Source organism: Ceratotherium simum, chromosome 19, assembly GCF_057802395.1.
Source record: "Ceratotherium simum simum isolate JZ-2026a chromosome 19, ASM5780239v1, whole genome shotgun sequence".
Classification (NCBI taxonomy): Eukaryota; Metazoa; Chordata; class Mammalia; order Perissodactyla; family Rhinocerotidae; genus Ceratotherium; species Ceratotherium simum.
The window spans coordinates 29,305,490-29,332,618 of NC_141918.1; the positions used below are offsets into that span (position 1 = coordinate 29,305,490).

Consider the following 27,129-nt stretch of genomic DNA (forward strand, 5'->3'; position numbering starts at 1 on the left):
CTTTGAGTAGACAATAGATGGCAGTACAGCATCAATTTATACCCTATAGTTAAACCTAAACCTTTACTTTTGTGTCACATTTTGTTTTACATGTGCATTATCTCTGATGCCAGAATTGTTAGATAAAGAAATTCATTTAACTGGGCTACACATATTACAATGCTGAGGAACGACTTGATGGAGGAGACCAAATTAGGAAAACCTGAGGCAGGTTTATAGGCAGCAAATGAGGCTTAAGCTTCAAGGGCCACTCCCAGGGCCTTAGGAGAGACTAGTGCTATAAATTTTGAAAAAGTAAGATATTTTATTTTATTTTATTTTTCTTAAAGAGCGCCCTCCAAATTATATGAGCATCAAGCCTCACAAAGCTTGGATTTGTCTGGAAAGAGCCATGTGGCTCTTTTAACTTAGGAAAGGGTAAACAATCTTGCCATTATTAATTTTCTGCCAACTTGATCTCCAGGGAGGAGAGCAATCTGGTTTTTAAAAGCAAGTCAAATAAAAAGGAAACAGAGAGAATAACTGAATGACCTGGCAAACAGTCCACTTATTTATGAGTCTGAAAAAAAAGGAGTACTTAACACCGAAACTCTTTCACTTCTGGCAGCATAATATTTGTGCTAAAAACGGAAAGTATATATTATAATTGGGAAATTAATAAATTATCCTCTGTTAAAACTCCAGAACAGTATAACAGCATTTGGGACATTTTATTTTATTTTGTCTTGTTTTTTTAACCCAAGAGATGTTGTCCTTAAAACATTTTTTTAATGTATTTTATTTTATTTTATTAATTTTTTTATAAGGAAGACCAGCCCTGAGCTAACATCCGATGCCAATCCTCCTCTTTTTTGCTGAGGAAGATTGACCCTGGGCTAACATCCGTGCCCATCTTCCTCTACTTTATATGAGACACCACCACAGCATGGCGTGACACGCAATGTGTCGGTGTGTGCCCGGGATCCGAACCTGCGAACCCCGGGCCACCAAAGCTGAGAGCGCGCACTTAACTGCTGTGCCACTGGGCCAGCCCCATGTTGTCCTTAATAAGACACCAGTAGTGACTATTCACAGAGGAAACTGTACTTCCATTTACAAATCTTAAATTTCTCGCCGGGAAGCCAAGCTTAGCCTTTCTTTTGACCACCTATAGCCTTCTCATCAAGAGTTAAATTAAAATTTACCTTTTGGAAAAGAAAAATTAACAAACTTTCCAATTGGCCTTTCCTGATGCAAACACTTATTAAGGTTGGCTTTTAGGCTACAGAGGTTTATCTATGTCTAGCTCCATATGTAGCCAGCCCTGGTCGTCTAGTGGTTAAGATTCGATGCTCTCACTACCTACGGCACAGTTTCATTTCCTGGTCAGGGAACCACACCACCCATCTGTCAGTTGTCGTACTGTGGCGGCTGCGTGTTGCTATGATGCTGAAAGCTATGCCACCAGTATTTCCAATACCAGCAGGGTCACCCATGGTGGACAGGTTTCAGCAGAGCTTCTGGACTAAGACAGACTAGGAAGAAGGACCTGGACACCCACTTCCGAAAAATTGGCCATCAATAGCAGCAGAACATTGTCTGATACAGCGCCGGAAGGTGAGATGATGGAGCAAAAGGACCCAGCCGGTCTGCTGTGCTGTATACAGGGTCGCTAGGAGTCAGAATCCACTCAAGGGTACTAACAACAACAAAGTTCTATATGTAACTATTATTCAGAATTAACATATCGCTGCCCACTTGATGAGCCCCTATATCTACCCCTATGTCTACTAGATCTTAATATCCTTGAGAGCAGGGAGTGGGTTTGTTCATCTCATGTACTTTGATGTATGACACCTAGTGAGAGATCTAAAAGTGCTTGTTGAAGAAATGAACGCTAGACTTCGTTAAAAAGTTAACTTAGGGCCTAGGGACCCTCCAGCATGATTCTAGACTTATTATTTCTGTGTAATAGAATTGTGTAATATATTGTGAAGATTTCACACGACAAACTTGTGCAATAAGTTTGCTATGAGTAGAACTTCTGTGGTGCTAGGGAGGACCTAACAAATGCTCATGGGATGGCCCGAGTGTCTGGAGTGGGTGAGAAGCCATCCTGAAGTTGAGCTCTGCCTGTGAAACCCTCTCAGCCCACACATCTCGTGTCCTGGAGCCAACTTTGAAATAATGGTCCCTGTGACCAGGTGCACAGCATACTGCCTGGATCTGGGTCAGGAGGAAAGGGAAGTCAGCCAACATCTCATCATCCTCCTCCCCTCAGAGGGAGGTCACAGGTTATTGGCAGTACCACAAACACTCAGCATTTCCTGTTTCAGAATTATGGGTGAAGCAAGGACCTTCCCTGGACTCTCTGTAATAGTCCTCCTTTTCCTCTGGCCATTGAGAAGCTAAACCTACGTTCCATCTGGGAGATCATGACCCCAAGTATATAGAACTGACTCTTGGAGAGCATGCTAAATTTTGTTAGTTTATCCCAAATCAGGAGGGCAAGCAGGCTACCTGGGTTTGACATGCTATGAGGGCAAAATCATGAAAGTTCCTGCTTTGATAACTCAAATTCAGTCATGAATATATATCGACTCTACCTCTCCCAACAGTGTAGTAAGAGTGGGGAACATGTTTCAACACAAAGTTAGGGAGGTGATATGACCACACCAACATCCATTTCCACTCCCTCCCCTACACCTTTTTTCTTAGGACCCCAGTTTGTTCAGGAGCCTACTCTCTGTACAGGAATGTCCTTCAGGTCCCAGCCTCAAGGGGGTAGGTCCAGTGATTGGTCTGGTACAGGGATGAGACATGAGAAGAAGTCTGCTAGATGATTTCTGGAGAAGATGTCCTCACATCTAAGAGAGATACACAGAAAGAGATAATCTTCCAGCCCCTGGAATTATCATACCTATATGTGATGACTAGAACTGTAGCAGCCACTGAATTCAAGAGCAACTGAACAAACTGATTAAACCAACTCAGTCCACCCCTCTTGTTTTATATGTGGTAATAAATTTCATTTTTGATTAGGCTCTTGTGCGTGGGACTTTATGTTACTTGCAGGCAAAAGGACCCTATACAATAGGCAGGGATTGCATCGCAAGCAAAATACATAGAAAGAGCACCCTGGCCAGCTTTTAGTCATACAATATGCCTCAGCATCTTCTAACAGGAAGAGAGAACTCCTTTTTAGATGCCCACCTCCAACAGTATAAAGCTTAGGAAGCACACGTAGTTCACATTTATCTCTGCACTGTCTCATTCAATGGGCACATGTATTTTTCTCCAAAAAGGAAAAATATTAAAAGTGGCAGACTCTTCTACATTTCTAGTTTACTTACAATTTATAAGACTGCAGGGTTGGAATCAGTTTTCAAGCCCTAGTGGTCTTCTCTTGCCTGCTCCTCCTCTTGGCTTATTTCTGAGCAGAAGGACAAGGTGAGCACTGTGGTTTAGGTCAGTGGAACAATTAGTAAAAATAGGTCTTGATGCAAAGGCACATCCAGCGTAGGACTATAACACCTTCTCCACTGTAAGATACTTTTCAGTTGTTATCTAAGTGCTCCTGAGCTACGAGTGTTTCTCTATCCCTTCAAACATACTGTTTCTGATTCCTGAGGAGAGATTTGCTTCAAAGGTAAACTTTAGGATTTCCTCTCAGAAGGTAGAAATGTTTTTTCAAAGGTTCTTACATATGGCATACAATGTTGCAGGAAGGAAATGGTTCAGAGTCATTACTTACGCAGAATGAAATTGTGATGGGGCTAAGAAATGCTTTTTTATTTCAGTTCTCTTTGATACTGATTGAATTATCTTTACTATATACAAGTATTACTTGTATAGTACAAAATTGGGGGGGAAGACAAAAAGAAATTATTGATCCTAATACATCGTCACACTTTACATGATACAAATAATCATGTTTTCTAAATCAAAGATGTACATATGGAGTTCTTCAAATTATGCCCATGTGTATCTCTCTTGCTGGCATTACCACATTGATTTCTGTCTCCCTGTCCCTCTAAAGTGTACTTTACCCTAGTTATCTTTTTATCCTTGGCACATTGTAGAAATTCCATAAAAGCATCTGTTTCTTCTGCAAAATATTAAAGCCTTGGATTTTTAGTTCTCTTTCCACCTCATTAGCATTCTTCCTTCAAATCCCTTATCCTGCTCCAGTATCTTTATCCCAGCCTTAATTATATGCTTAACAAAAATATCAATTCTTGTATCAATTTCCATGCTCAACTGCAGATATCAGAGAACACCCACCTCAAAATGGCTTAAAGATTAGGGCATTTATTATGAAACATAACAAGAACTCCAGAGCTAGAGCAAGTCTAGGATTGGTTAAGTCAGCTACTCAACAACATATTTGAAGACTCAAGTTTATCTCGTATTTCTGCCCTACTTTCTCTTCCGTCTGTTCTCCTTAGGCTAATGCCACTCATGGTCCCAAGATGGCTATCACATTTATCACATGCAGGCATGACACTGGCCTGCAGGGAAGAAGAACTATTTATTTCCGTAAACCTTCTTGTAAGAGAAAGACCTTCCCCTGATTCCTTCAGTGGACATCCTTCACATCTCATTGGCCAGAATTGCACCAGATAAGCAGAGCAAACTACAAACACCTTAGAGGGTCAGGGAGACCTAAGCCAGAGAGATATATATGGGCATATGCCTAAATCAATTACTGGAAGGGAAATGGGACACCAGGATTAGACCAATATTGATTGATTACCAGGGCTGAAAGCAGCTTCCTTTCAGGCACATGGAGGATGGATATCTGAACGAAATTAGGGTTATTAGCAAAGAAAATGTGTGTGTTTGGGGGGTAGTGAAGCTGGAGGTTTGAATAAAGGAGATGGTTTTTGGGTAGGCAACCACTGGAGTCTGCTAGAACACTTCATCTGTCTTCACTGGTTTCCATTCCTTTTAAGTCTAATAAATATTATAATCCTGGAACAGTTCCCTTTTCCTGGCATGGCATAGATCCCTTCCCTAACTGCAATTCAGTTCCCACTTTATTTCCAGTGTTCAGGAAACTTACAGATTTCTTTTTTTCTTGTCTTAAGAGCAATGATGGTAGAGCAACCAAGAAATCATAAAATGAAACTGAATTGCTTTCATGCCAAAATCTGTCTACCCATCTAGCCATTTACCTACCTCTCTCTAATTTGTTTTCTGCATAGGGTTTAAAAGGATTCTGTTGGCCACATGATGAAGTCATCAAAGTTTATATTTATAAATGTGTTATGAGAGTGCCAAATTGTCTACAATCCTGTGTTGGTTTTGAAGAATGATTCATTATTTTGGCTGATTGGAAATATACACAGAGAAAAGTGCCGTTGGGTTTCTTTAGTTTCCAGCGTTCTTGGTAGTTTGTTGACATAACTGTTTCCACTCTTTACAGAGCTTTGGAAGGCGTGGATGGAGGCCCTGTGGCTCTGGGGTTCCAGGAATTTACACTGCACTGTGGGGAATCTCAGTTCTTTTACACCACCAGCGAGGGGCCTGGTCCTTTACCTGCAGAGTCTGGAATGTTCAAAAAGGTAATGCTTCATTTCCAATACTTGGCTCCCAGGAATAAACCCTTTAATGAATTAAAATGTAATAAAATAATCCCTGTCTGATTGAAAAACACATACTTAAAAAGAATGTGGGTGGTAAAAAGGGCATTATATATCAAAGCACCGTGACGATAAATCACGAGTCTCAAGGGATGAGCTTGAATCTTTGCTCTATGCTCTCTTCAGACATTCTTCCTCATTGTTGTGGGTGCCTTTTGCCTGCCTTTTTTCTTTTTACACAGGCTGTGATGTAACTCTAAGGTACGCAAAGTAAGATGACATCAATATTTGGAATTTGTGGTTCTTTACCACAAAAAAAGCATGTATGACTTTCTACTGTAAAGCATTTAGAGTTATTATTATATCTGCAGTTACTTGATAATATCCAGATGTTTGCACAGAAAGTTCTGCCTGAATTATATTGCCTTAAAAGAAAAGCTTTCCCCAAGGTGGGAGATAGAGAAGTGTAGGCATGTTAACCACATTTGTTGGTTCACAAAAGATGTTACTCATGCACTTGTCTGCTGGCAGGAAAGTAGAAAGATGTCTTCAGTCACATTGTGAGAGCTGGTTTAGCTGCCAGCCCTTGAAGGTTGCATAATACATTACTTGTTACAACTTATTATAAGATCAGTGAGGGTTAGCAGTGAAAGATATTTTGTCATGAAAGAAATCCTCCCCCCAAAAAAGAAATTTGCCTTAGTTGTGCTTTATATTAAAAATAAGGGGCCGGCCCAGTGGTGTAGCGGTTAAGTTCAGCACACTGCACTTTGGCAGCCCAGGTTCACGGGGTCGGATCCTGGGCGCAGACATACACCACTCATCAGCCATGCTATGGCAGCAACCCACATACAAAAAATAAAGGAAGATTGGCCAGAGATATTAGCTCAGGGTGAATCTTCCTCAGCAAAAAAAAAATAAAAAATAAAAATAAATTTAAAAAAATTACTTAGTGTAAGATGAAAAATTTTGGAGACTGGATGCACAACAATGTGAATGTACTTAATACTGCTGAACTGTACACTTAAAATGGTTAAGATGATAAATTTTATGTTATATGTATTTTACCAGAGTTAAAAATAAAAATTAAAAAAATTCCTTAGTGATGGAAAGCAGTAAAAAAAAAAGGACATGGTGAGATTATTAGCTCATATTTTATATTTTATTAGAATATGACAAAAGGAGGTAGGGAAATTCAACAGAGAATGCTTTCTAACTCAAAATAGCATAACATCAATCAGAGTGCCAGGAATATAAAATTAACTTTTATAAAATTAAAAAAATTTTTAAATTAAAAAAATTAAATAACATGGCTTACTGTAATTTATACTTACATTCAAATTGGTTTCACAGTTTGTTCTTCTTTCTTTATAAGAAACAGTTTATAACCATAAACAAAACCTGATAAATTTTGTCATGGCTCTAGCTAGAGTTTTGAGTCATTTCCTACATTTGTCCTTTAAAACTTAAAAATAATTCTGTAAGTATCATACCATTAAATATCCTATGATATTTACCGAAGTCCAAGAAACAGTTGGTGGCAGCATTCAGAGTTGGAGTAAAAAATAAATTCCCCTAGGGGTATGGCAATGAAGGGTCTGCAGTGTCCCTCTGCGTTGGTTTGCTGTCCAGCAATAGTCGTGTTTTCTTCACAGTACTGATATCCCGTCTAGACCTGGTCTCTCGACCCTTGCTCACTCTCCCGTACAGTAGTCAAGGTACCCTGGGCACCAGGCAGCCCACAGGAGAGGCCCCAAGGCCAAGCCAGAGAGTCAGTTCTTCTAAGCTGGCAGGGAGAAGGAGGCCAGTTAGAACATCTGGGAAAGGCAGAGGCTTGGAGCCAGAAACAGATGAACTGGGAACCCAGTGTAGGAAGACAGCCAGGGCAGATAGAAGAAAGGCAGGAACTTGAAGAAGGGAGCAAGCAGAAGCAGAGTGTCATTCTGGCTACACCGTCTCCAAGTGTCACCTGATATGGGGTCAGCCAGGCACCGCCTGGACTCTCTGCCTGTGCCACACCCTCCCCCTCAGAGATGGTCATATACCCACAGCAGGAAGAACTGGCTCCAGGGATCCACTTCTGGATCTGCCTGTTGTCTCTCTCTCTTGCTCTCTCTCTCTTTCCTCGTCCTCTCTCCCACTCCATCATCCCTCTTTCTTACTCCTGCTCTCTCTGGGCTCTGGCTCTCTCGGTCTTTCTCATCTGCTTATTCTACTAGGGCTGGGAGAAGGGAAGAGGCAGTGGAACAGACTTTCTCTTCCCTTCTGATGTGCTCTCAACTCTATGTCTCTTGAGATCACGGCAGAGAGGAGTAACGGGACCATCCTCAGAAGTGCAAGACATCCCCACCACCACCCTGGCCAGTATTATTAGGAGACAAAAGTTAACTCCACTTAGATTCTGGGTAGTTCGTACCTACAGAGAGTCCCACGGTGCCAGGGCACCTCCTGCACCCTCAAAGTACTCTTCTTTTAGTTCACTCCCCGAGAGGCAATTACATCAGGACCACCCTTGGCGTCTTTCCCAGGCAGGAGGCTATAAAGTCTTCTTAAGATCCCTGAGTTGATCTAGCCCACAAAGTTATATCTATTCAAATGAATGTTTAAACTTTTCATTTGCATTAAAGTTAAGCAATTTGCCTTTCCCAAAATAGCCAGAATTTATTCACTCTCTTTATTTGTTCTATACATTCTATGTTATTGTATTTATTTAACATGCTGTTAAAATTCCTTAAACATTCCTTAAAGTTGACAACACTATATTGAATCCTTCAATTAAAATAAGAAGACATTCACTCTACCTGCTTGTGTAAATGGAAATATGGATTTATAATTATAAAGATAGTATGGCCTCTCAAATGCATATATACATCAACTAGGAAAAAAAGTGTAACTACAAATCAAAATAGAATATTACTAGAATTTAAATCTTACATGGGAACAATTACCAGGGATTTTGTATTTATTTATACAAAACAATTTTTCCTTTAAATAGCTGCATAAAATCTTCAGTCAATTTTAGAGTAGAAGATATGTTTATGTTAAAATATTTACATTTATAACAGACCATTTTTTTAAATGAGAGATAAGTGTAAGGAAGTGGTATCATTAAATGAAACATGTTATGTACCATACATAACAAACATATGTTGAATAATTCTTTCTTTGCATACAAAAGAGGATTAACATTGTAGATTATTATGTGTTTTGCTGTATTTATTTTCATATATGTATTTATATTTATGTTGTATATACTGCATCATTCATTTTGTAAATGAAAATGTCTTAATTCCACTTAATTCCATTTCCAGGCTATGAAGGAACATTCTTTATTAATTAAAGCATTTCTTTTAAAAAAATTGAACAAGAATACTATGCAATGTATTGCTAATTAAAATTAGCATCTTCTGGGGCTAACCCAGTGGCGTAGTGGCTAAGTTCACAAGCTCCGCTTCAGAGGCCTGTGGTTCACAGTTGCTGACCTGTGCACCGCTCAACAAGCCATGCTGTGGCAGCATCCCACATACAAAATGGAGGAAGACTGGTACAGATGTTAGCTCAGGGACAATCTTCCTCAAGCAAAAAGAGGAAGATTGGCAACAGATGGTGGCTCAGGGCCAATCTTCCTCATCCCTCACCCCCTCCAAAAAAAAATATCATCTTCAAAGAGGGCAATTACCTTAATGAGAATTTCAATGATTTCTAACATAAAAATCTTTTAATCCCTCTTCAATTCTAATCACTTATTTTTTTAAAATTATTTTATTGGGGTCATATTGGCTTACAACATTGTGTAAATTTCAGGTGTACATCACTGTTGTTTAGTTTCTATATGGACTGCATCATGTTCACCACCAACAGTCCAGTTTTTATCTGTCACCAAACATATATGCCCCTTTACCCCTTTCACCCTCTCCCACCCACCTTCTCCTCTGGTAACCACTAATCTGTTCTCCCTACCTGTGTGTTGTTTGTTTGTTTATCTTCCACATATGAGTGAAATCATACAGTCTTTGTCTTTCTCTGTCTGACTTATTTCACTTAGCTTAATACCCTCAAGGTCCATCCATGTTGTTGCAAATGGGACAATTTTGTCTTTTTTATGGCTGAGTAGTATTCTACGGTGTATATATATATATATATATATATATATATATACATATATACACACTACATCTTCTTTATCTATTCATCCATTGATGAGCACTTGGGTTGCTTCCACGTCTTAGCTATTGTGAATAATGCTGCAATGAACATGGGGGTGCATAAATCTTTTTGAATTATTGATTTCATGTTCTTTGGATAAATACCCAGTAGTGAGATAGCTGGATCACATAGTAATTCTATTCTTAATTTTTAGAGAAATCTCCATATTGTTTTCCATAGTGGCTGTACCAATTTGCATTCCCACCAGCAGTGTATGAGTGTTCCCTTTTCTCCACATCCTCTCCAGCACTTGTTATTTCTTGTCTTGTTGATTATAGCCATTCTGACAGGTGTAAGGTGATATCTCATTGTAGTTTTGATTTGCATTTTCCTAATAATTAGTGGTGTTGAACATCTTTTCGTGTGCCTGTTGGCCATCTGTATATCTTCTTTGGAAAAAAGTCTGTTCATATCCTCTGCCCATTTTTTGATTGGGTTGTTCTTTTTTGTTCTTAAGTTGTATGAGTTCTTTATATATTTTGGAAATTAACCCCTTGTTGAATATGTAATTTGCAAATATTTTCTCCCACTTGGTGGGTTGTCTTTTTGTTTTGCTGATGGTTTCTTTTGCCTTGCAGAAGCTTTTTAGTTTGATGTAGTCCCATTTGTTTATTTTCTCTTTTGTTTCCCTTGTGTGAGTATACATGGTATTCGAAAAGATACTGCTAGGACTGATGTCAAAGATCTACATTTTCTTCTAGGTGTTTGTTAGTTTCAGGTCTTACATTCAAATCTTTAATCCATTTTGAGTTAATTTTTGTGTATGGTGTAGGGTAATGGTCTACTTTCATTCTTTTGCGTTTGGCTGTTCAGTTTTCCCAGCACGGTTTATTGAAGAGACTTTCCTTTCTCCATTGTATGTTCCTGGCTCTTTTGTCAAAGATTAGTATCCATAGATGTGTGCTTTTATTTCTGGGCTTTCAGTTCTGTTCCATTGATCTGTGTGTCTGTTTTTGTGCTAGTACCGTGCTGTTTTGATTACTATAGCTTTGTGGTGTATTTTGAAGTCAGAGATTGTGATACTTCCAACTTTGTTCTTTTTTCTCAGGATTGCTTTGGCTATTTGGGGCCTTTTGTTGTTCCATATAAATTTTAGGATTCTTTGTTCTATTTCCATGAAGAATGTCATTTGCATTGAATTTGTAGATTGCTTTAGGTAATAGGGACATTTTAACTATGTTTATTCTTCCCATCCATGCTCATGGAATATCTTTCCATTTCTTTGTTTCTTCTTTGCTAATCACTTATTTTGATCTAGAAAATTATATCTGACTATAGTGATTATAAGTGAAATTGCCGTCTTTTCAATCCTTCTGAAGTCAAGTTCAAACAAGTAAAGTGAAACGGGTATGGCAATTATTTGATTAATTCAAGCAAAAAACTATTTTGCTTTAACCCATTGGATTCTTTCATTCTTGATGACCTAGATACAGCCTCTGTTTCCCATCGTCTGTGTACATTTTTGTGTGTGTATTTGCATGTGTATAAGTGTGTGTATGTGCACTTTTTAAAAGGAAAAAATAAGCCTCCCTTCCCCCCTACAAAAAACCCAAAGTAACTATAATCTATAGAGGAGAAGAAATCTTGCCAAATCAGTGTTGCTCCTTCAAAAGTCAGTTGTACAGATTTTGATTCTTGTTAAGCTTTCTCTGCCCCATCCTTCAGGAGACATCTGTGAATCTCTTATCTCACTCTTGAGATTGGGATGCTCCCAAATCATCCAAAACAGACAGATATCTGCTTTAGTCTCAACTGTCTCAGAGATGGTTCTACCACAACCACTTTTGACAGCTTTTTCATTGCCCAATTAATTATAATTGTCAAGGTGGAGCATTTTCCAGTTTACAGCCTGGTTATTCTAGTGAAGTATAACAATTCAATTCAACAAGCATTTGTTGAGGTAGCAGAGAGGAAAAAACATTTTCTAACACTTTTGTTTTCCATGTGCCCAGGTGGACCACTTGAGAGGTGATGTCCCATTTCCTTTCCCACCACCAGTATTTCTCCTTTTTTTCTCTCTCTAGCTGCTCCACACGGGTCCACTGATTTTTCTCTGAATGCCCAATCCCCAGCCTTACCTCATTTCTTAGACCAGACCAGGTTCAAAGTATGAAGTGCTTAAGAGGCCTCAGACTCGTTCACCCTCACCCCAGCCCTGCCCCATCCCACAGGGCATCGTGTTATGTCCTCTCCGCTGTTGGGTTGGCCTAGGACACAGTAGACGAACATTCATCACTGGGCTCCCACATTTTGTCTGAAGTCACCCAGGCTGCTGATCTCACCAAGGACAGTTCTAAAGTCATTGTTCAAGAAGTAGGACCTTCCAAATCCTGAAGTCTACCCCCCAACCCTAGCCCTGAGACTGAGGTATTTGCTAACTAAGGTTAGACCTTCCCAGTAGTGACTTCCTTAAAGGACTTATGAGGATCCTCCATCCATTCCAACACTACATTCCACCTTCCTACTGGCACTTCATCTTAAATTGCCTGGTCCATCTGGTATTGCGATCAGAGACTACTGAGCCCTTGGACCTACCTAGTCCCAAATTTCTGCTTTCATCACCAGTCAGATCTCACCTTCATTTCCCCCCACCCCACCTTGGGACCTGTCCTATTCACATAGCTCAGCTTCAATCTCTCACCCCTTTCCAGACCATCTGCATGGCAAGAGTCTCTCTCTGTTCTATCAGTACTGATCGAAAAGACTAAATATACTGTTAGAAAAAAAAAATCAAGATAGAGAGCAATGTGTATAGCGTGTTACATTTTGTGTAAAAAGGTAGGGGATTAGAATATATATCTTTGTTTGTAGATACATTAAAGAAGTATGGAAGGATACATTAAAAACTAGTAATAATTACCTGTGATAGGGGTAGGGGGAAATGAGCAGATGGGGACACGGGCAGGGGAGAGACTTTTTACTATGCACTTTTTCATATTTTGAATTTTGAGCTATGTGAAGGTATTGCCTATTCAAAAATTTTTTGAAGATGGAGGAATGAATAGATATGATTTAAGTTATATTGTGATTAAAGTTAAATTGAAATAGTTTAGGTATGCATGTGTAATCTTTTATGATTCTCTGATTTGCTGTAAACTCTACCAGTCCTGACTGCATTGTCTGAGGGGCTACTATTGTTCCCAAGTTTCCTTAATGGGCCATTCTGTTGCCGTGGTGTATATTTGTTCCCATGCCTAGAAAGTCTTTCCACTTTTTGTCTACCTGCAAACTTTTACTCGTCCTTTAAGATCCTGCCAAAACAGCTCTTTCTTTGTAATCTCTGCCCCAGAAAAGTTATTTTTCTCTTTCTGCTGCCGTTTATCTTGGATGTACCTTGAACTCAGTGCTTACCATATTGATTTATAAGTCTCCTTTCTTGCTAGATTAGGAGGCCCTAAGGGTCAGACTGCCTTTGTATGGCTGGAAGATTATCTATACATTTTGCATGAATGAAATGCTGTATATTAGCAGTAAAAAATAGTAGAAAACAATGGTGTTCCAAATGTGCAGCATTTCAGCTTTAGTATGAGTTTAATTTTTGTTTAGGCTTCCGAAGACAGAGCAGGAAAGCTCACCAAATACATGCATACATATATACATAAATAAGCCACGTATGGGCAGCAGAAAGAGAATGTGGCTGTTTCCAGAGCATGACTCCACCCTTTTCCTCCAGCACTTTGCTGTGGAGATGCAGAGATCAAGGTAGAGCATGGTGGCATAGGGAACACTTCTTTGTCTCTGAAAAAGCCTGATATCATTGGGTGCAGCAACAGCTGTCGCTCCGGACATATGAAGTTTCACAAGTTGGGCATTCTACACGCTGGAGAATGTTGCTTTAATATCCTAAGTAGAGCATTACAAACAGTGGGATGTGGTATACCAGTTGTTTTTCTAAAAGCTAAATGTCTGGCCTTATAAGACAAAGACTGATTGCCTATGCGTAGCTGGCTTTGGAAACATAACAGGTTATCTGCATCTATCCGTGATACTTTGCATTTGAAGGAGTCATGGTCACCAGGATGTGCAGGAAAGCTCAATGAGTGATTTGTTTTCTTTCCATCCCAAGTACATGTGTTGTCTTCCTTTGAGGTAGTGACTGTGGGTGCTGTTTATTTCCATATGTATAAATAAACATATAAATATATATCAGCCTGTCCATTTCCTGTATTAACCCAAACTGGAAGGCTTTGTCTGTGGTAAAGTTTTGAGGGTTTTTTTTTAAAGAATGTAGTAATGTATTTATTATTTTTAATCTAAATATTATATTTGCTTGCTGCAAAAAGTTTCAAACAGTACTGAAACATACAAAATAAAGACTTAGGGCCGGCCCCGTGGCTTAGCGATTAAGTGCGCGCACTCTGCTGCTGGCGGCCCGGGGTTCGGATCCTGGGTGCGCACCGACGCACCGCTTCTCTGGCCATGCTGAGGCCGCGTCCCACATACAGCAACTAGAAGGATGTGCAGCTATGACATACAACTATCTACTGGGGCTTTGGGGGGAAAAATAATAAATAAATAAAATCTTTAAAAAAAAACAACAAAATAAAGACAAATTCTCTCTTCACCCTTGAAGGAAACTAATTTGGTGTGTATCCTTTCAGACTTTTTTCTTATGCATATATATAAACACAGTTAGTCCATTTATGCTTTTCCTATTGAAAGGAATCATACACTGCATATAATTCTCTAACTTGTTTTTTTACTAAGCAAACTTTGTGATCATCTTTCCAAGTCAGTGTCTATAAATATGCCTCTTTTGAATTGCTACATAGTATTTCATATATGTAATATGATGGTTGTACCATTACATAGTTTACCAATTTTTATTTATGGACATATAAGATATTTCCACTTTTTTCTTCTATAAACAGTGCTGTCTCTATGGGGGGGGGGGTTTGGTCAGTATTTCTGTGGGAAAAATTCCCTAGAAATGGAATTACTGAATCAAAAGCATACATATTTTTTAAATGTTATAGATACTATCAAATTGCCCATAAAAACGTTTTATCAACCTAAGCTCCCAATCAAAGTGAATCAATGTGCCTATTTTCCTGCCACTTTATAAATGTTGTATGTAATCCATCTTTTTCATTTTGCCAATCTGTTGGTATCTCATCATTTCAATTTGCAGTTCTTCAGTTAAGAGGGAGGTTGAGTTCTTTTGTTATGTTTATTGGCTATTTGTATTTCTTTGGTGAATCATGTTCTTTGCTCATTTTTTTCATTGGGTTGTTTATCTTGCTGAAGGTATTGTAATAAAATATTGTTCATCATTGCTATTCAGAATGAATGCAAGTTATGTTTTTTATATGGGACTCTTTTATCTTCTTTGTATTTTTCTTCTTTTTAAATAATAGTTTCTGTAATCCGATCAGGGTTAAAATTTATAGTGTGTTTGTGGGGGCAGGGGTTTTGTGTGGGAGGAGCTGTTAAATAGTGAAAAACCGGAATGCTTCTCTGCCCTTACTAGAGAGTGGGTATCAGAGGAGATGGAGAACAGAGGTGCGACTTCTGAAATAATATTTTTGGGCACTCATGCAATGGAATTAATGAAGGTCTCAGAACAGCAACTGAAATGCTCTTCCCTCTCACTCATCCTAGTTCTGCTCATGCCTATCTTTCGGTCCCTTCCTTTAAATGTATTTCTTGCACTTGCTATTAAAAATATTTACAGCAGTCAGACTCAAAGCATCAAGGATGGAAAACATTTAAATTCAGACCTTACGGATTCTGTTTCCAGCTCTAATTAAGACTGACCCATTTCCTTAAGGAATACCTGGGTGGTGATCATCCTGAGTAGCATGCCCATCTTGCTGAGGGATCACTAATGATTGTAAAACCCAGGGCATAGACAAAGCTCTAATAAGTAGTAATTACTGTTATTGTTCTCCGACATCCTTAAATTTCAAGCTGAATTCCTACCAGCTAATGTAGTACAGGGGAAAATTAAAGCTCTTGTGACATCATTCCCATAATAAAGAGGAGTCGCTGGCCACTGATGCTCATTTGTTTTCCTGAGGACATCAAGAGAGGATCATATCATCATTTTGGCTGGAGAGATGAAAAATTGGGAGCTTGTCTTCTTTTGAATTGATGAAGGATTTCTTTTTAATTATAATAGAATATTTGTTTTGGTGAAATCCCTCATTGGGGATCCCTTCTTTTGTCAAGAACAAAGGCCTCTGGCTGCACTCTGACCGTATTTGGGTCAATTGGAACCATATCTGGTTGCATATGTAGCTCTGGACACTCCACTTCTTCTGCAATACTTACCATTCTCTCTTGAGGAAAATCTGAAGACTGGTCCAATCCAGAACCTCGATGGGGGGTCGAACCTGCTGTGGGTGTGGCTGTGGCAGGTGCAATGGGTGTGCCAACAATCGCAGCAGGAGTGTTGGCTCTCAGAATAGGTGTCCTGACTCCCGGAACAGATATGATCATTCCAGAAACAGGTACTATGACCAGGATCTTGAGGTAAGTCCTTGTTTAGGGAATCTTTCTGAGACATTGATTTGTCCAATGTCTCTTTTATAGTGTTTGAGTGTGAGGTACACGATTGTGAATCAGTATCTATTACTATTATGCAGGACTAATGCCATTTTAATCTCATATATGTGAAAGTATCCTGGGTACTATTTATTAATATGCTCACTTAGATACTTTCTTTCCTGTGTGTTAAAAAGTGTTTTTGCAATTGATTAGAGCTTAACTAGCAAAGTAAATGTCGGTGAAGGTAGTTCCTGCTAGGTATTATTCTCTGAGACTTAGTCCTCTCTACTCAAGGTTTTTCAAAACTTCTGATGCTGGAAAAGAACTAAGCTACTTTATATTCTCTCAAAAGCCACTTTCTTTTGGCCTGGACTCATTTGCATACCAAGTTCTTATTTGAATTTGAATCAGATATTACTAGATCACATAAGGGCGCTTTGAGAAGTGGAATGATTAGTTTCAGATTTCGAATCAACAGCTCCACATTGTTTCTTGTGTACCTGATTTGATGGGAGACGTTGTCTTAAGATCGAGAGGTGAATCAAGGTCTTAACCCCATGGTTTCTCATTATGCCCAGTCCCTGTTTGTAAAAGCCAGTGTGTTGTTTTAGTATTAAGACTTCTGTGCTACTGTGTGAAGTGAGGAGCGGCCATCACCACCAGCCCAAACTCCTCTTTGATGCTTATTCATCCCCTGTTCTCCACCTGTAATGTTATACCTTTGCTTTGTTTTGCACACGATAGCTTTGAAGCTATTGGAATGGAATGTGTAGAATGCGTATGTTAGACTAGTTTTGTAATGTGCCCTCGGAAAAGCATGCCTTGTATGCTTCTGATCTATTTTTTTTTCCTCAGGGTACTGATTAGAATGTAACCCATAATTTAATGAAATAGGTAATAGGTTTAAAAATATAAGTGTCTGTGTATGTGTAGAAGTGTGTGTGTGTATAACTTTTGAAGAATGTGTAATGCTGAGGTGACAGTTGAAGGTAGAATAAAACATTTGAAGTTGGCAGTTTGCTGACCATCTCAGTCAGATGGACCCTCTTAGCTGTTTCTTATATTCAAGACTGGAGGGAAGGGACTTAGTATTTTTATTATTCTGTTTATTCCCATGACTGTTGATTTTACTATCATTTCTTCTTAGCAGAGCTTTACTTTCTCTCTGCCTGTACCTGAAGACTTTCTCTCTTGGAAGTTTTAGTTAAACACCATCTATAACCAATCAAAAATTCACTGTGCATAGATTTGTGACCTTTGCTAATTATTGGTTAATTATCAGCTACCAGGGGATATTTTTAATGACTTCCAACCAGCAACATGGAAGAAAATGTCCAGAAGAACATGGGGGAAAGCTAAAATGTGTGACTGGAAGACTAAAAGATAATGCTAACTAAATGCTTAGAGCCTTTGGGCAGTGCGTGATTGTGAGAGATCTTTGTGATTATGACAAATGCAATCTAAATTAATCTCTCCAAGGTAACTTGCATCATCTCAGCGAACATCAGACCATCTACTCTAATTCCCTGCTGACTTGAAGGAAGACCTTAGAAACCTAAGCATGCTATTCACCAAGATGATCCAAAGAAGAACCCTAAATAATGAGGGACTTTTTTCCTGTTTGATTTTGTTTTACTAGAATCTTAAAATGAAGGTTGACCAACTTAGAGAATGAGAGAAGTAGGGACTGTTTTTCGCATTGATGCCAAAACTCCTAATTTAAAGCATCTTCCTGTTGGTGATGATATCATTCAAACCAGTGCAGAGGACTTTGCCCTTGGATTCTTTCATAACATTTGCCTAAAATAACTAAAAAGAATAGCAAATACTTATAAGAATTAATTTCTATGAGTTTAGCAATTAAGTGAAGTTCCACCATAATGTATATGTTAATTCAAAATATTGAATTTTTTCAGGTATTTTACAAAATGACAATATATATTATAACAATGATAAATACCCTTAAAAAATCTCTCTTTGGTTTTCTATTTTATTTTAAAACTTCAATAATCCAAACTGGCTATAGTAATCTAGTAAGTATCTGTGAATGCAAAAAATTATGCCTGATCAACATCTATTCATCTCTAAATTCTGATTAAATATAATCTCATTTGTGAAGTTTCCCTGAATTCTCAGTTGGTATTGTCTGACATCTCTCATGTTCTCATGGAATTTTGTAATGTCCCAAGTAATTTCTCCATGTTATTCAGAAATTATCTCTCTTCTCCACTAGACTTCTGTAGAGCAGGTAGTCACATCTCGTTTATACATAATGCAATGCCTGGCATATGGAAAACACTCGATACGTGTGATTGCAATGACTGGAACGGTGAATTATAGAGCACTGAATATAGCAAAAGACCAGAGCTCTGATTTCAGCTCTTCTTAGACCGCCTGTGTTATCTTGGGTAAGTTATTTATCCTTCCTGGGCATCAGCTTTTATATTTGTAAATTAGGGGATGCGAGTTGGATTAGATAGTGCTCTGTGCAGCCCTAGGGATCCTCTGAGGTGCCTCAGAGGCTGCAATGGAAGAAAGGGATGGAAAACTGGGTGGAAGGTGAACCCAAGCTTGCAAGCTTCATGCTGTCTTCACTCAGAAAAGCTCACTTGTATCTGTATTCTACCTATGGCTGAATCTGTGTACAGTTTCTTTTGAAAAGAATATTTTACTACTGAAAAAATTATAACAACAACTGGACTAGCTTCCATATAATGTTCTTCCACGTCTAGTAGCTGTGATTTGTGTAACACTTTTGTTACTTCATCTCACTATCATGTTGCCTTTTAAAAGAAATTTTATCACATTGCTCTCATTATTTGTATGCGCCCCCTCCCCCCAATATAGGTCTTGTCTGCTCTATTTTTACCTAGCCAACTTGTCTATTACATCTTGTAGTTATTCTTTAAAACTGAATAAGCTGCTTTCCCTATTGAATTTTCTTTAGTTTGTAGAATCACTCTTAAATTTAATGAAGTGTTTTGAATTTTACTCCTATCTATCTGAGCATTAGCAATATCTAGTTTCATCTATAAATCTGATGAGGATATTCTTGATCACTTCCTTCTGGTCATTTATAAAGTCACTGAATAAAATGATATTTGGGTTGGAATCATTGGGGGGGTAGTTGAATAAATTGATATTTGAGTTTCCTATATTGCTAGCTGATCCTGCAATGAATTGTATTTTCTACCTTCATCTTTTTAAAAAACAATATTTGACTTTGAAATAGTAACTTGAAAACCAGGTAGAAAGTTTTAGAATAACAGAGAGAGCAGAATGGAGAAATAGATTTGGAATATCATCAGAACAAATTAGAAGCTGAAAACTTTCAAAGTATTTTTTTCTTTCTTTCTTTCCTTCCTTCCTTTCTTTTTGTAAATTGGCAGCAAAATCTGACCTGAACTCTTATGAGGCAATTTACTGTCTTTAGTTATCCCACTTAGAGTGAATTGTCATACATTTTAGCTGCAGAAATATTAATGTAGTACAGTATATGCACATATTACCTTTAAAAAATCTGAAGATTCTTACTTTTAAATACTCTGGCCCCAGTGGACTTTTCATAAGGGATTGTGGACTTGTAGTAAGTTTAGAGAAAGAATGCCAGTGAGGGGCCTTATAGATCATACATAACTGGAAGTTGTATGTAAGTCTTGAATACATGATGAGAGACTTATAATGAGTGATTAAACTGAAAAAGAGAAACATGATAATTCACACAATTAGAAAGTAAAAAATAAAAGAGGGAATTCAAGAAATAGGTAAGTTGAAGAGGATAATGGGTTTGATGAAAAGAAGGCTATGGTTGAATTTGTACAGTTCTTGAAGGTTATGGGAGCAGAGGAAATGGACATGGGAATGGAGAGGGAGCCTGAGGTTTATTTACAGGTTGGAGGAGAGGCGAAGGCTGGGAGTGGGGAGGCTAGAGGCTGTCTAAGGGGCAGGAGCACAGAAGGAAGGGCTGCTTGTTAGGACAGGACACATTAGGCAGCTTTAGAAGGAGAAAGAGGAGAAAGGAGAAGAGACAATACTAAAAGCGCTTCAGAATGAGGGACTCATTTGGGAGTGCAAATTGGTTGTGAGGCAAGTCTTGAGCACAGGTAGACCACAGTCTTGGGGGGAAGAGAGACACATCTTCTCAAAGTAAGAAGAAGTATCAGAATGTGAAGTTGACACAAGAAGGAATTCATGCTGAAGAGTTTCACTTTTCTTTCTAGAGAAAGTTACTACCCAAAAAATGGGTCTGGGGGAGAACTGATGGTTAAGAAGAGTGTAGTTTTGGAGTAACCACTGACAAAAGAGTATGGTAGGAAGTCAACAAGAAACTGAAGGCTGTCAAACAGGCCAGGAAGAGTTAAACGCCATAAATCTACATTCCAGATGGGCCCAAAGTACTGTTTGGCCATGGCTTTCTGGTTATTCGATGTCGTCTAAAATTTCCCAGTCCACAAACATGGATTATCTTTTAACTCTCCCGGCAGATGTGTAGATAAAGTGATGCACACAAAATTATCATTTGTCATTAGTTTTCCCAATAAATGAGGAAATAGATATCCCAGGACTGTCTAAGGACATAACTGCCACACTGTAATAGTCTCCTCGTTGGTCTCCCACCCTCTTCTTTTGTACCCTTACCCCTACAATGCTTTCTGCATAGAGCAGCAGAGTCATCCTTTAAAGGCACAAATCAGATCCTACTACTTCTCTGCTTGTAACTCGCCAGTGGCCTCCCATCACACTTAGAAGAGAAATCTCCAGTCTTTGTGCAGATTTACAACCCTTAGTGAACTGGCCTCTGCCCCCATCTAAGTCGCACTCGCCTCTGTGCTCTGCCCAGCCACACTGGAGCAGTTACTTGACAAGCAGAACTCTTTCTCACCTTGAGAATTTGGCCCTACCTGTTTGCTTGGCCCGGAAGCACTTCTCCCAGTCCTCACGGGACTGATTCCTTCTTGTCCTTCACATCTTAGCTTAAACGTCACCTCTGCAGAAAGGCCACTCAGTCATGACCACCTCAACCTACATGAATTATCTGCATAGTACATATTACTATATATTTTCCTGCTGGTTTGTTTGCTTGTTTAGTGTCTGTCTCTCTCTCTTACAATGTAAACTCTCTGAAGCAGAGATTTTTGTCTTATGGTCTCTGCTGTATCCCCATTCCTAGCACAATGTTTGGCACACAGTAGGTGCTCAATAAATGTTTGTTGAATGAATGAATGTTTCTCTGTACCTTTTACTTTCAACTTAATTTCCTTAACTTTTTTATTTCTCAATGACTACTTAATACTTAGGAGGTATTCAGTAATTTGTTCAATTTTCTTAATTTGGTTTGATTTATTAACTTCACTTTGACACAGTAAGTACAGGACATTGCTTTTCTTTTTTTTTTTTAATTTTTATTTATTTATTTATTTTTTCCCCCAAAGCACCAGTAGATAGTTGTATGTCATAGGTGCACAGCCTTCTAGTTGCTGTATGTGGGACGCGGCCTCAGCATGGCCGGAGAAGCGGTGCTTTGGTGCGCGCCTGGGATCCGAACCCCGGGCCGCCAGCAGCGGAGCGCACGCACTTAACTGCTAAGCCACGGGGCCGGCCCTGGGACATTGCTTTTCTTTTTTTTTTTTTTTTTTTTTTTTTTTTTTAATTTTTTGTTTATTGCAGTAACATTGGTTTATAACATTGTAAAAATTTCAGGTGTACATCATTGTACTTCTATTTCTGCATAGATTACATTGCTTTTCTTTTCCACAATTTTGTAACCGTTGGGATTAACCGTCCCTGCGATGTTTCCTAGGCAGCCAAGTCCAAAACCTGTTTTGTTCCCTTGTACCACAACCTTCCCAACCACTGCCTCAATTAATGGCATTAAAAGAAAAAAATCTTTCCTTGTAGCTATCTTACATAACAGAAAGTCAATATTTTTTGTCAGGAACCAGTTTTGTAACAAACAGCTTTGGCAACTCTGCCCCAAGGCCCATGGAGCCTACCCTTATAGAGATAGTAAGCTGTCACTTGAGCCGGTGGGGAGAAGGTGCCGCACCTCTGTGGGGGCCAGGCCAAGGAGCTTCTCTTTGGTTTCCGAGGTGTCACTTCTCTCTAGTCTCTCCAACAACAGCCTGGTAACACAACACTCTGTAACACACACCCAGAGAAATTGAACTGACTGAAAGCCAGCCATAGGTAAGAGGTTAAATAAGAAATATAAATAAAATAATTCTGCACTATTAAAAAGATGAGTCTAGAGCAGGAAACCAAAAAGCAAGTATATAATCAGAAAAATGAAATAGGGTGGGTCTGCCTCGACCACCTTCCTAAAGTGATTGACACTGCTTTGCTGGGTTGTCACACAGTATAATTAATGTGTGTCACTCCTAAAGGGACATATTACTACGTGTACCATGAAGCCTCTTTATATTCAGCACTGTGCAATCATTAATTAGCTCAAAACAAGCCCCTGAGTTGGTATCATTATCTCTGCTTTGCAAACAAGGAAAAGCAAGGATGCTGGTGCCTAGACTCCAGGCAATATGTTACTGGGCTCAGTAAAGAATCCTGGAATTCCTGACTCTGAGCCTAAACTTGGGTTTCCTGCACTGTGGAATCACTCTATTATACTACTGAAGACAGCCAAATGGAAATGTCCCAAATACATGTTGTTCTTGCAGTATTTCGGCCCCACCCTTGTGGTTTTCTACATGAAAGGAGACTGCTGTCTGCTTGGCATGGTTGGGGGCTGGAGGAGAAGGACCAGAGTGGTGCGGAGGGTATGGCATGGTGAAATGGAAGGAAAATTAGTCACGTGATTTCTCGTCTTCAGAGAGAAGTTAGCTGAACTAAGATTCTTGAGGATGTATCTTAAGTCTGAAGGATATGTTGGTCTTCAGGGAGCAGAGCTGAACGTGCAACTTGGCCTCCCCTTCCAGAAGTTTCTGGTAAATCCTATAAGCAAAGAGCAGACAAACCCTGTCCTTAAAGGAAGTATCCCAGCACCAGGAATGGCAGAACAATGAGCTATGAAAACAGAGAGAACACATGTATACCAATGTGTGGGTCTTCATTGCAGTCATTTCACAGACACCTGCCTGATCCACTGATAGGTAATGTGACCTGGTTTTTGCTATTCACATTTCCACAGGATCATATCTATTTTAGTCTTCTCTATAAATTATTCAAATGAGCCCAGAAGCCTTTCTGCACCAGATAGGTAAATTAACTAGGGGTTAATTTCTGGAACATCATACCCCAAGAAGAGTCTTTAGGAGAGTGTTTGGCACAATCTATTGAATACAAGTTACTCTCCCAAGGAGGCTACAGCACTAACAGCCAGGGGAAAAGTGGGGTGTGGGTCAGCCTGGAAGTGAGGAGACAGCCTTTGGGGTATTCCAGTTCTCCAAGCCTTTCTCCTCCCCAAGGCATGTTTTAGCCCTATTAAGCACCTTTTATGCCAGGCACTCAGAAAAGAAAAAGAGTCCTTTTTATTTCCATGCCATAGACAAAAAGGAGAAAATAAACAGAAAGTAGATAATAGAATACACAAAGAAGATAGAATCTTTCACCCTCATCTCTTATCTTTGATCTGATTTAGGGAGAGACGTTTAATACTAACTGTTGAAACATTTCTTTCAAAGTCTGGGCTGACCAATAAAAAGTTCACTGATTCATGATATTTTTAAGCAAAACATATTTACTTTCAGAACACAAGGCATATCAGTATGGCTTTAGCTCCTCTTTTGCAGGGAGAGAAAAACATCATAGCATTCCATGAAAATGTTTGCAAACGTAAGCTGATACCTGCTTTACATCTTTAATCAGAAGTGGGATTTGAAAAAAATCTTTCATGTACTATTTTTCCTTTACAGAGTTATTAGAGTGGGAATTGATTTTGTTGAATTTTTTATTCTTTTTGAGTCTGAGACTCTCATGAACACTAATGTATGTTTCTGTGGAAATATAAATTACTCAAATATTTTGGAGAACCAGATGTCTAGAGCTGAATTGCAATATTTGGCTGTCTGGAACCTTGGGAAGCATGTTGTTCTAGACAGTCAAGTTTTATAGGGGACTTAGTGTCGATCTTTGTAGGCTGGAAACTTTAAAATTTTTACTGTTTTGAATAAGACCTATCTAAAGATATGTTTACTCATTTTTTTTAGACAGAATATGCTAAACATTATTTAGCGCTTTTTTTTGACAAAGCGTGATTATTAGGGATAACAGCTTTTTAGTGGAAATACAATAATGTTCTCAAAGCTTATTGAAGTGCATGTTCTATCTGCTCTTGCAGTAAATTATCTTTTCTGTGTTTTTTTTTAATAGTTTTTTCCTAGAAGTTTTCTTCTTATTACCTGTCATTTCTTACTTTTGTCACTGTGTACTTTAAAAAAATCTTTAAAATGTTTAAAGTGTTTTGATTAGTTATGTGTTTGAAAATTAACTAATGAGCTAATGCTCATTAGAATGTTGTATAAAGGAAGAGTAAATGGGCTTAGAGTGCAGCCAAAGGTACCTTCTCTAACCCTAACTATTCTTATTTAAGAAAAAATTTTTATGAGGAAAATTTTTAAACATACACTAAAGTAGAGAGGATAGAGTAATGGACCACTACACCATCCCACTTACAATTTCACATCATCCAATTTCAACAATTACCAACTTTTGGGCAATCTTGTTTCCTCTAGACCTCCCCTACTCTCCCACCTTACAGCTGGGTTAAAAGCGAATCCCAACATCAATAGGAACTCATGTTTAGCTTAATATAGATACAGATGGTTACATATAAAAATATTTAGATATATTTGTATCTACACATATATATTTCCTTGCTCTGTCAGCTGGGAGGGCCTAGAAGCAATGACACCACAGTAGCAATGAGCACACCTAGAACCCAGATCTTGGTTTTTAATACCATTCTCCAATAAAATGACCCAGAGCTCCTTGGAAATGGCTGATTTTAGGTCTGGAGCACAAAATATATAAGATGAGCCTGGAGTGTCTTGTAGTGCTACAAAGTAAAAAAGTGCCACACACACACAAACACAATGGTGGAGATATATCAAAAGGACATAGCAGCTAACCAAAATAGCTCCCAGTAGCCAAAACTGGAACAATTTAAGCAACAAAATAAATAAAGAAGCATTGTATTATAACTCAAAGTATATAATAAATATCCTTGAGTCCATACTGGTAGAAATAAATGATTGAATAAATAAATAAACAAATAAATGGAGGAGAAAAGACAAATCTCCTATGCAGAAGAATTCCAAATGATTTGTGTAGACACTGCACCCTTGAGGAGGGAGAGCATAACACCCCCTACTCCTTAAGTGTGAGCTCCACATAGTGACTTCCTTCCAAAGAGTACAGTATGGAAGAAAGATTAACGAGTAACTCTTCAGTGGAGAAATTTGACAAACACTACTAAGATCAACATCAGGAGGCGTAAATCATGTTGATAGTATGTACCCTCGATATAATGTGATGAAAATCACATTGGCCTCTGTGGTCTTCTTCCCCAAAACCCATAATTACAGTCTAATCATGAGAAAATCACCAGACAAATTCCAATAGAGGCTCATTCTACAGAATATCAGACCAGTACTCCTCAAAACCATGAAGGTCATCAAAACCAATGAAAGTCTAAAAGAAACACTCACAACCAAGGGGAGTCTAAGGAGATGACAACTAAATGTAATGTGGGATCCTGGAACAGAGAAAGAACATTAGGTCATTTGAAGCCGAATAAAATATGTGCTTTGGTTAATGATAATATATCAATATTGGTTTATTAATTGTAATGAATGTACTATACTAATGTAAGATGTCAATAATAGGAAAAACTAGGTGTGGCATATATGGAAAATCTCTGTACCATCTTATCAATTTTTTTGCAAACCTAAAACTGTTCTAAAATATAAAGTCTATTAAACTAAAAAAAGCCAATTCCAGACATATCATTTCTTCCATGAATACATCAGTATATATTGCTAATAAAGACTTAAAAAATGAGCACAATACCATTATCACACTAAAGAAATTATTGATAATTATTTAGTATTATTAAATATCCAGTGCTCTAATTTTTCTTATTGTCTCAAGTGCATTTTGACGGTTGGTTTATTTGAATTGGGATCAAAACCAAGTCTGCACATTGCATTTGGTTAGTATGTCTCATAAGCCTCTTTTAATCTTTAACAGTTCCTCTTCCCTCTTTTTTTTTCTTGCCATTCATTTGTTGAAGAAAGTAGAATTTTCCACATTCTAGATTTGATTGGTTTTATCCTCATGGTGTCACTTAACACTTTCCTCCATCCCCAGTACTTACTGGTAAATAGTAAACTGATAATTAGATCTCAATTAGATTATCTTTGGCAAGAATATTTCACAGGTGGTGCCTTATACATGCTCTGTGGTCTCTCTTTTTTATGATGTAAAGATGGATGTCCGTCCTGACCCATCTTTATAAAGCCTTTTACCTGTTTCACCAGCCGTTGATGACTATTGCCCGGACCCATTAACTCATTTGATTTATTGGCTGAGATTTTTCTATTAGAAGAACTTTCCCACATCAACTACTTTGTTACTCTGAAAAAGAATTCATAAGAAAGGCAGGGAAAATGCTTGATTTTTCCCCCTTTATTTACCAGTTTTCAGAATAATGATTTGTTACTCTAGATACTTCCAATATGGCCAGCTAGCTTCGTATTTGTTGTCTGTGCTGTGATTGCAGCTATGTGGAAATTATGTTAAGGGAAAGTAAAAAGTGAAAAATACTGGTTTATTAGGCTTATAAGACACTGGTGGACTTTTTATCTTTAAAAGTGTATATTTGTAATATTGTTAAGAAAGTGAATTTCAGAAGAGGGAA

At 38.4% G+C, this 27,129-nt stretch overlaps 1 protein-coding gene across 1 annotated transcript in view; it reads left to right on the top strand.

Annotated features, from left to right (window-relative positions):
* CRYBG1 (crystallin beta-gamma domain containing 1) overlaps positions 1-27,129 on the top strand; it is a 197,557-nt gene that overhangs the window by 85,884 nt on the left and 84,544 nt on the right. The window contains exon 2 of the mRNA XM_087443946.1: positions 5,408-5,546. Coding sequence (XP_087300072.1) covers positions 5,408-5,546 — 139 coding nt within the window. The remainder of the gene's footprint in view (positions 1-5,407; positions 5,547-27,129) is intronic.